The 10,525-nt window shown below is 36.7% G+C and overlaps 1 protein-coding gene across 1 annotated transcript; it reads right to left on the minus strand.

Annotated features, from left to right (window-relative positions):
* Nucleotides 1-396: 396 nt before the first annotated feature.
* Nucleotides 397-3,804, minus strand: LOC110873222 (uncharacterized protein At1g10890). Its single transcript, XM_022122159.2, has 4 exons — nt 3,599-3,804; nt 3,038-3,253; nt 1,491-1,710; nt 397-889 (listed from the first exon to the last, which is right to left on the minus strand). Exons 1-4 carry the CDS (start codon nt 3,715-3,717, stop codon nt 662-664), a joined length of 783 nt encoding a protein of 260 aa, XP_021977851.1. The 5' UTR covers nt 3,718-3,804; the 3' UTR covers nt 397-661.
* Nucleotides 3,805-10,525: the final 6,721 nt, after the last annotated feature.

The following is a 10,525-nucleotide window of genomic DNA, read 5'->3' on the forward strand; positions in this document are numbered from 1 at the left end:
TATTTTTTTGTCATAACTAAGTATTTTATGTCGTAACTTAAACTGGTCGGGTATTTTATGCCAAAATTTAAAAGATTACAGAGAAATGAGAATCAAGTCCTATAGTTTAAACGTAATTATTTTGTATACATTTTTATTTTTTGTTGTAAATTTGTAATTTTAGGATATCAATATGCCAAAAAATATCGGATTAAATGGGTTGTGCTCATGTCAACCCACAATGGGTATGTTCATGTTCATGTGCCCAACACAATTTACAGGTTCATGCCAAACTTTCAGATTTTTGTTGTGTCAGACCCACCAACCAAACGAACACAACCCATTTAACAATCCTACCACCCGACCCACCCATTTTGATACCTCTAATCTAATAATTTAACAACATGAAAAAGGACGTCAAACAAACACAAGCCTTTGACTGGTCAAAAAAGCTGCTGAGCTTAGTTTATATAGTCTTTAGAAAGGTTGTTCAACTTACATTCAAGCATCAAGTTCTTCACTCTACTAACTAACAAACATGAAAGTAAAATCCCTTTGAAAACCAGAGCGGATTCCACGGTTAAGGACCAAGAAACAGAGAATTATCAAAAGATTAAAATTGGATCATTACCGGGATTGATTCTTGGAACTTGGGGTTTGAGTGATTGCTAGTATTGGTTTGTTATCGCGATTTAAGTTTCGCTGAAAGCTTGATGAGTTCTTGCTCATCTTCAAGTTTCTTTCTTCTAGCAGCCTCTTCTTTTTGTCGTTGAATCAGTTCAAGCTCCCTGTGTCTTTCTTCCTCTTTTCTTTGAAGCTCAAGCGCTTCTCTTCTTTGAGCTTCTTCTACACGTCTTCTATTCTCTTCCAACATTCTATCCAGCTCTTCTCTCTCTCTTCTCGCTTTCTCCTGCTTATTTTCAACTTTTCATTAGATAAAACAAATATAATATTTATCATAATAAAATAGGATAATTGGATTTAAATAATCCCAACTATTACATATTGGCCAGCAACAGTCCCAACTAACGAAATGTTTTGTGACAGTCCCAACTCTTAACCTATTTTTTCCCAACGAGCTTTTTCTAACTGAGGTCTAACCCAGTTAGTTTGTTGCTGACGTGGACGGCTTATGTGGCAACAAAGTCAAAGTTGTGATGACATGGACTGCTTATGTAGAAAAAAGTCAAACTTCTGATGACATTGATTGCTTACGTGGCAAAAGTCAAACTTTTGATGACATTGATTGCTTATGTGCAAAGTTTTGATGATGTGCACTGCTTATGTGGCAGTCCACGTCAGCAAAAACTAACTAGGTTAGACCTCAGTTAGAAAAGGCTCGTTGGGAAAAAATAGGTAATAGTTGGAATTATTTAAATCCAATTTTCCAATAAAATAATAAGAATGGACATAAACATGTTTGTGGGTCAACCAAGCCCATCCCGCATGTTTCGACCCGTATTACACAATGACCCATTAACCCACTCCGCGTATGTGATAAGATTGTTCACCTCTTTCTGTCTTGCTTCAGTAAGGGCTGCTTGTTTCTCTCGTTCAAGTTGAGCCACCACATCATCAAAAAGTTTCTTGTGGCCTTCTTCGACTCTTCTTTCTATTTCTAGTTTGACTTCATCTGACTCCAGTTTCTCCTCTACTTTTGCTCGGATTGCTTCTTCTATTCTCTTCGCTGTCTCCTCTTCTAATATTTTCAGCTCCATCTCCTGTTCAGCCCTTAAAACACATGCAGATTGTCAAGTTCTTTTCATTTTATATATTTTTTTCAACAAAATCCTTCAAAACAGAATCATTTTAAATGTTTGGTTTACAACGAAATTTGATTTCAACTTTTTTTACATGGTTCAATCCGAACCCGAACTGTTATTTTCTAATGGGACGTGTAAGTCGAACGAACCTGTTTTTTCCGTTTCGGGTTCGGCTCGGGTCAAGAATTGCCGTCACTAGTTGGTGGGATGGGGTGGGTTTTATATAAAATAAATAAAAATATTTTGTTTTTTTAACTGCCAAAGTGGCCTCTTCCTTAGGTGAAAAATGACAATTTTGCCCCTGAGTTAACACACCTCACTTAACACCATGTTAAAAAGTGGGCCAAAATTGCACTTTTAAACCTTTCAGGGTCCCAGTGATTAAAAAAAAAAAAAAAAAAAAAAAAAAAAAAAAAAAAAAAAAAAAAAAAACTTTTCTGTATAAAGTGGCAAATCAGGCCAAACCTCAGGGGCCATTTTGGCAGTTTACTCATCTAGTGCATTATTATATGTTCAGATATCTGATATGTAAGGTGCACCAGATGCATTGCTCCTATTGTAAGAAGTTTGTAATAGAAACACAACCCTTTGCCTGAACCTTTTTGTTTGCTCAAGAGTAGTGGTGGTATTTTATTTTGTAGCAGATTGCGAAACCATCTCAAAGGGTAAGAAAAACACCAAGTTGATTACTAATGATCATTAGTTAAAAAAAAAAACTGCAAGCTCCTAAATATCCGGAACTATTGTTTTCTAGCTATGTTCATACCCACCCACATATAAACTATACTTTACCATTCACTTATATAATTCGTTAATCAAATATAAGCTTAGCTTTGAGCAAACAGATACTAAAACAGTTTCCGATCAGCAATGTAAACAATCTAAAATGAACCTAATACCATTACTGAGGTTCTTCCTAAATTCTATCTATTACTGCTATTCTGATACTTCTAATAGCTGCGCACATCATAATTTTATTTAAAATTTAGATTTGACTTTGACTGACAATCATGAGATAAAATTTGCATAGGTCTGCCCTTGACCTCATATACGTTCAAAATCATTGAACAACAACTAATATACCAAAAAAAGTTTAACGCGATTGTTTTCAATATATCATATATTCACACATTCACCTCAACAAGATCATAGCCTATATTAACTTGCATATATTAAACTAATGATCACTAGCACGGCCCGCTGTAATACCTCATTAGTCAATACTTTCTTTATAAAAACTAAACACTAATTACAAAACAGACAGTGGTAGGCAAGAAAAACATAGTTTTGCATACCTTTTCTTTTCTTCCAATTCCTTTCTTGATTTAGCAAGGGCATTTTTACGTTCAGCAGACGTAGTACTCGGGCTCGGAGACTCAGCCGGACTTACTGAAGCAGTCCTGCTTCTTCTCCTTCTGTGGCGCCTAGGTGTTGGAGACCGACTTTTCTTGTGTCTAGAAACCGGTGATCGACTTCTGCGGCGACGAGGGGAACTAGAACGACTTCTTCGCCTAGTTTCATTTCACAGTAAACAACATATTACAAAACTATATTGAATATCAAAGTCAAAGTTCATTTGCCCATTTCATAAGGAACTAACTTGTAAATTAGTCAAAATCTACCTTAAATTTCCCTTCTTTGTGTATGAATAAACTGAACCCTAAATACTTTTGAACACTAAAATTGAACCTAAATTTGCGTGGTTAATGTAGACAACTATATTTCACATACACTTTATTACTCAATTACTTAGTAGTTGCCCTTTATGTTTCGTTTCTAACATATCTATTACCAATACATAACTTTTTATAGCTAAAATTGGCTAAATCACAGAGATACATAGTATATGAAGTGACCTGCTGTGAGTAGTGGTGTAAGGAGAACGGCTCCGATCTCTCCGGCGGCGGCGACTGACCGGGGACGGCGAGTATCTCCGGCGGTAAGACGACGGTGACCTCGAAATGCTTCGAGGCATTATTCCTGATTTTATTGCTTTTTTTTTTTTTTTTGCTGGACCTGAAAGCCTGTTTTGATATTTTGAAAGAGAAAAGTCACAGATTTCGTCCCTCGGTTATTGTTCAATCTAACATATTTAGCGTGAAAGTTTAGATGGTTGATTGGTTGTAAATCTAGTTTTTTTTTTTTATCCCAATTATTCTAAACTATCCTCTTGTCCACGTTTGAATTTAAGAGGCAAGTGCCTCCATCAAGTGGGCTAATCTCACATTTACTCTGTTGTAAATCTAGTTAATGAAAAGTTTGTTTATAACAAACAACTATTGTAGCTAGTAAATCTCACTCATAGTCAGATTGTTGGTATGGTATGTGAAGGGTGAGATGTAGGCAAACATTATCTTTGTATCTGAGAATAAAGAGGTTGTTTTCAAAGAGACGTTTGCTCCAAGAAAAACAACAAACATAGAAATATTACTAAAAATCGAAAGCTACTAATAACTGAAAAAAGATGAAAGTGTTAACTAGAAACATATATACACATATGCAATGTAAATACAGGTAGGCTACCATGCACACTAACCTAAAGTATAAGAAATCTAAGCCCCAATAGACTAATAAAAGTTTGTTATCACATCATGGGTGCATATCAGTTTCATAACAATCATTTATTTTTCATTCCTAAATACCATCTAATTGTAAAGCTAATTACTTGAATGGTCTTCGTGATTTACAACTTATTTCAGCAATGCCCCAATTTACATCAATGATTCTTGTAGTTTAAATTTTGTAATCACGGTAGTCCTTACCATTAATGCTTGTTAAATTTTCTAGTCAAGTCCATGTAAGTAACCCAAGAAACTAGTGAGATAGCAATGAATGAAAGTAAACCAAATCAAGAAATTGAAGATCAGGAACATAGATTGGAATGGGACCTGGACTAGATTACCAAATTGTGCCGAAGAATATGAGGAATGGGACCTGCTGAAATCACTATTGCAACAACAGAATGTGGGGCAAAACAGCGATGTGTGGAGATGGAAGGATAACATTACGGATGGGTACTCGGTTAAGGAAGTTAGGAGAGATGTGGCTGGCTTTATGGATGTGAATGCTGAACCAAACAATTTCGAGTGGAGCAAGATAGCAACAGCAAAAGTTAATTTGTTTGCATGGAGAGCGGTTGAAGACAGAATCCCGTCGCTGGTAGCCTTGAAGAAAAGGGGGCTGCAAATCGGAGCGGAAATATGTAAAGTATGTGGTATCGCGGCGGAATCGGCTGATCATATTGTTATTCATTGCCCGGTAGCGAAAGAGGTATGGCTGAATTTGTGGTCCTGGATGAAAATTCCAATGCGCGATCACGGCGAAAGTATGAGTAGAAGGTTCAACGAAAGAACGGGCTGGCCGAGGAAAAAGGAGAAAATTATATATGCTATACATCTCTTAGCCGCATGGAGCCTATGGAAAAACAGGAATAATAAAGTATACAACGACAAGACCACGGTGCCAGTTAAATTAGTAGAAGAAATCATAGAGGAGTCGTTTGAATGGATAAATTTAAGAACAAGACGATTCAGGATAACATGGAACGAATGGAGAAGTTTTTCTATATCGGAGTAGTTCAGTATGTATGATATATGTAGTCGAAAATTTTGATACGTATTCTTGATGTAGTCTCTTTTGAATTTGATGTATCCTGATGTATACTTGATGGGGGTTGCGATATTTAGCGCCTTGCTTTATGTCGTTTCCGTGGTCTGGAGGAATAAAAGTGTTTTGTTTGCTGTTCAAAAAAAAAAGGAACATAGATTGGAACATTACCTTCTACCCATTTGCTATTCAGTAGGTTTTCAGATTGATGTTCTAGTTATTTTAGAAATGAAATGAATCAAGTGCAATGTACCAACTTAGCTTGACATTGGGGAAAAATGATCACTACTATCAAACTAAACAATTTATTTCAACTAAAAAAGTGAGTTCATGATATGAAAAGCTAGAATCATATAAACTCATGTACTTGGTCAAACAACCATATTCATCATTCGACAAATACATTAATACAATTTGTAGAAGGTAATGTTCAGTGGTGGTTGTTGTGGTAGGTGAGGTTGATTACAGGGTTTTCAGCAGGTTCAGGTTCGGTATTACGATGATTTAGTATGCCCATTGAACCCCTTATTGAACTGCCCATTTGAACCCCTACCAAAGAATGAACCCTGACCCCTATTTGGATTTTGAGTTAATTGGAAACCAGGGGGGCCATTGGAACGAAAATTATTATTATTATTAAAATTATTATTATTACGCCAACCCGAATTAAAATTACCACCAAACCCACTAGGTTGACCTCTACCTAAACCCCCTCCCACGAAATCGACCTGCTCCTCACCAACTAACAATGGACACGCATTCGTATCGTGACCCCCTCGGCAAAACTCACACTTCTCAACCTTTGCCTTAATCTCCTTGAGCTCTCTAGTCACGTTTTCCAACACAACGGCTATACTAGGGTCCATAGTGATATGGTTCACCCCACGGTTGGGTGCACTAGTAGTGGTATTTGAATTTCCACTTTGATACCATTGATCAGATCGCGACTGAGATTAAGATTAGGCAAATGCCTCGAAACGCTCTAAACACTCGGCAACAGTAAGAATACCCATCATATGACCTCCCGCATTAGTGTCAAAACGATCACGAGTCTCTTGGGTGAGACTGTCACACCCTGGCTTTGCGGAAGCGTGGGTTTATTTGGTATGACTTCTTAATACCATAGCTTAATCACAACAAAGCTATATGAAAGTAAAACCATGCAGAATCATCCATTAATTAAAGTCTTAAAAACAAAATACCACAACATTGTTTGAAACGCTGACACATGCATCGAGTTTACAACACTTACAAAATAAAAACATTGTTCTTAAGACGCAACCACAAACATAAAATAAAACACCGTTTAAGACTTGCGACTCGTCCAGGTAAAAGTCGCAATCCCTAAACGTGGATGATCCCGTAACTCTAACGCAGCGTGAAAACGTAGCATACCGTGCCAGATCCTTAATTCCCTGAAATGCATGTAAGTTGGAAAAATCAACAAAAATGTTGAGCGAGTTCATGTGTAGTGAGTATGTAAAACCTTTGTAAGTATAAAAACCCTGGTATGTAGCAAATAAGGAAATAAAGAGATCACCAATGGTTTGCAAGGCCATTGATATGTGTGAAGTGCAGTAGGAAGACTCAAACCTAGCAGATTTTTGCGTCGGGTACCAAGTCACCCCGAGGTCCGTACTGTTGGGCCTGGGACTGGGCTCGCTACACCCAGATAGATCTACCGCTACTATCCCTCGGTCCTACACTGAGGATTAATGGCCTTCAGTTCCCGCCTACCCACTCACATGATCTAAGTAGTAACCCTCGTTATGCTAATCATACCATGTGTAAAAGTACTCGTAATCATAGTAACATGTATTTCACCCCCGCAGTTTAAAAACTGAAAACAGTTAAGAGAAAAGGGGGACGGACATGAACTCACCGAAGTGCGTCTCTAAAAAGTATCTCCCAGTCAACCTGCTGTGCGACGACCTACACGTACTAACTTCTATTAGACGGACGGCCGTGCCTTAGCTTAAGGTTTAATGTCTTTGGGAAATAGTTAGGCAACTATTTCGTAATTACACTTTGTAATTATGTATTAATTATATTCCTTCCCAAGGATGGGGGTTTTAATACATGTGCGTTCGTATAACTTCGAAATATATTATTAAGTCTCACTTAATAAAATATATTTTATTTTATTTGTCTAAAATACTCTACTTCCAAAATATAAATATTTTTCCCAAAAATATTATATTTTATTACATACCATTTTCCAAAATAATACTTTTATCAAAATACGCATTTAATAGTATTTTTCCAAAAATACGTAAGTTACGTTTGAAGTTCGGGTGGTAATAATAATACCGATGTAACTTAAATATTTATTGTGAAGGCGTTCGTATTATTTTGGAGCCGTTAATATTCAGTATATTCTAGTAATATTATTTTTACTCTAAAAATAATATTTACGTAGTTCACAAAATAGTCATAAAAATCTCACAAGTGTTACTATGAAAAATATATATTCTAAATATATATTTTAGCAAGTTTTATTTATGAAACTCCCACCTCCGACACTTGGTTAATTTGTAATAAAAATCATGGCGAAATTTATTTGGAAAACAAGTTGAAAATTATATTCATAACACTTGTTGTAAAAATATTTTCCAAGTGTTAAACTTCTGGAAAAATTTTCGCCAGAGTTTCCTCTGTAAGTGGAGGTGGCCTGTAAGTGGAGGTGGCCACGCTTTCTAGCGTATCATTTTCTTTTCAAAATCCAAACAACAATTTTCTCAATCAACAACAAACGATATTCCAACATCATACTAGTCGAAAATATACATAAATCGCAAACACATGAACTTGTGGGTTTTGTAAAAGTGTGTCGTAACCTTCCATTATCTTTAGTGGATCTTTCTATCCTTGTAAGTAAAATCGGTTTCTTGAAAGCTTTGTTTTTAAAGAAGATGCATTTATACAACTTCTAGTCAAAAATCTCAAAAACATTGCTTTGTTAAATCTTTTTGTTACACAAGTGTCTACACACTTGTTTGTTCACAAAAACACCTTTGCTTCAAGAAAGATCCGGCTTCTAAACATGATTTCATTTTACACTTGGTTCTTTGAAAATACCACTTGTAGATCTTTAGATCTACTAGTTTAGAACTTCATTTTATAAGTAAAATCACTTTTACACAAGTTCATGTTAGTAAGTAGTAGTGTTCGTCATCTAATCACTTTCATACTTTAACATACACTAGTTCATGTTCCATGAACATGACCTAGCCGGTTTAGATGACGATCCGAACTACTACTAGCATCAAACAACATAAAAGAATCATAACAAAACAAGATCCAAGAGTTTTACACTAATATTTATTTATTAACCACCATGTTCATCATTTTTACTAGACTTTAAACTTTGATCTCATATGTTCATGATTTTTATCCGACAAATCTCTTAATAACCACTTTAGACAAGATCAATAGGGTGTTTAGAGTCACTTACAACTAGCTCAAGGCTAGGGAAGAAACTAGACGAAAAATGGGTGGTTAATAGCGTTGTGGTGAGGTCCTTGGCAATCCGTGAGCACCGGGTCTCCTCGTATGAGCTCTAACACACTTGTATGTATGTAATATTGCAAGATTGGAATTGAATGATGGTGGGATGATGGTTGTAGTGTTCGGCCGAGAGTAGCCAAGGGGGAAAGAAAGAAAATGCAATTTTGTTTAAGTGCTTATGCAAATGAATGTGGCCTTATGGTTTTATTTATAAACCATGCATATGTATTATCCAACATATAAATTGTCTACAAGATATTGGGCACTAAGAATAAAATAATTAAACTTGTAAGAGTGTGTCCCCTCATGGGGACCGATCGGTCAAGGGGGGTGGGGCATTTGGTTGGATTTTAACCAATTAGTTAAGTAATCTAGTTATGTTAATTAGGTGTTTAATTAGAGTATTATGTGTGTTGTAATATATAACGGGTGTTAGGGTATTTGGGGACCCTAACTGGCTCAGAAAAGGAAAAATAGTGTCATTGACAATATTTTTATGTTCCGGGTAAAGTCTGGTTGTTCGGTTGGATACTGATCCGTTAAAGTGCTTAACAAAGCTCTAAAGTGTCTTTATTATTATTTTTAGTGACACAAGGAATTCCCGACACTTTGGAAAGTGTCTAATATTATTTTCCCATGTTTTTGCACTTTACTGGTTAACTTAAATGCTGAATTTTATATTAAAGTGCAGAATTTTGTGTTAAAAACATGTTTTAGGCACATCCGGTCACTATAACTAATACCTAGTGACGCAGTTATACAACCCTCATTTCCCTACACTCTCTACTAGTGTAGTAAACTATTCCTGGCTCATACAGGCCTTAGAGGCACTGTCTGCCTGGTGCTGGCTATGTCAGCACGTTTACTGGGTTATCCATTCATTGTGCTACTGTGCTTTTGTGCATCAAGTTTGTCACTAAAGTTCTGTGCAAATAAATGGAGTGACAGTTAATAATGTATGATGCATGTTTATGTATATTTCAGAAATCATGTAGCAGTTTATTCACAACTGTAAGCAAGCACAGTAATTAAGCATCAATTAAATATTAATTAATTCGTACGGATACCTGGTTTGGTGAGGGTTGTCACATTCTCCCCCCGTTAGAAAAATTCCGTCCCGAAATTTTAGGTTCTGCTTCTAGTTGCAGGAGTCTTGGGAAATAAGTGGGGGTATTTCTCTTTCATCCGGTCCTTACGCTCCCAGGTGTATTCTAGACTGTGTCTTGTATTCCAACGAACCTTGACGAGCTTGACACTGCTCCGGCGGGTTTTGTTTACCTTCCAATCTGTAACCTCAACCGGTTCTTCGACAAAGTTGAGCGTGTCGTCAATATGAATCTCGTCTGTGGGAATGACAACAGTATCTTGTGTTGGACTCTTTTTCAGATTTGATACATGAAATGTATCGTGAACACCATTCAGTTCGGCAGGTAAGTCCAGCTTGTAGGCTACTAACCCAATTCTTTCTAGAATCTTGAATGGACCAATATACCGCGGATTCAACTTTCCACGCTTCCCGAAGCGTGCCACACCCTTCCAGGGTGATACTTTCAACAAAACCATATCACCTACCTCAAACTCTAGAGGTTTCCTTCTTCGATCCGCATAGCATTTCTGACGATCGCGAGCCGCCTTGATGCGATCTCGGATCTGTGCAATCTTATCTGTGG

This window comes from Helianthus annuus, chromosome 1, assembly GCF_002127325.2.
Source record: "Helianthus annuus cultivar XRQ/B chromosome 1, HanXRQr2.0-SUNRISE, whole genome shotgun sequence".
Lineage (NCBI taxonomy): Eukaryota > Viridiplantae > Streptophyta > Magnoliopsida > Asterales > Asteraceae > Helianthus > Helianthus annuus.

Bases quoted from the DNA above. Each gene is read 5' to 3' on its own strand.
- LOC110873222 (XM_022122159.2), bottom strand. From the start codon at position 3,717: ATGCCTCGAAGCATTTCGAGGTCACCGTCGTCTTACCGCCGGAGATAC. The intron at 1,711-3,037 runs GTATGCAAAACT...ATGTGTTTTAAG, and splicing joins GAATTGGAAGAAAAGAAAAG to GGCTGAACAGGAGATGGAGC. The intron at 890-1,490 runs GTGAACAATCTT...GAAAATAAGCAG, and splicing joins CTGAAGCAAGACAGAAAGAG to GAGAAAGCGAGAAGAGAGAG.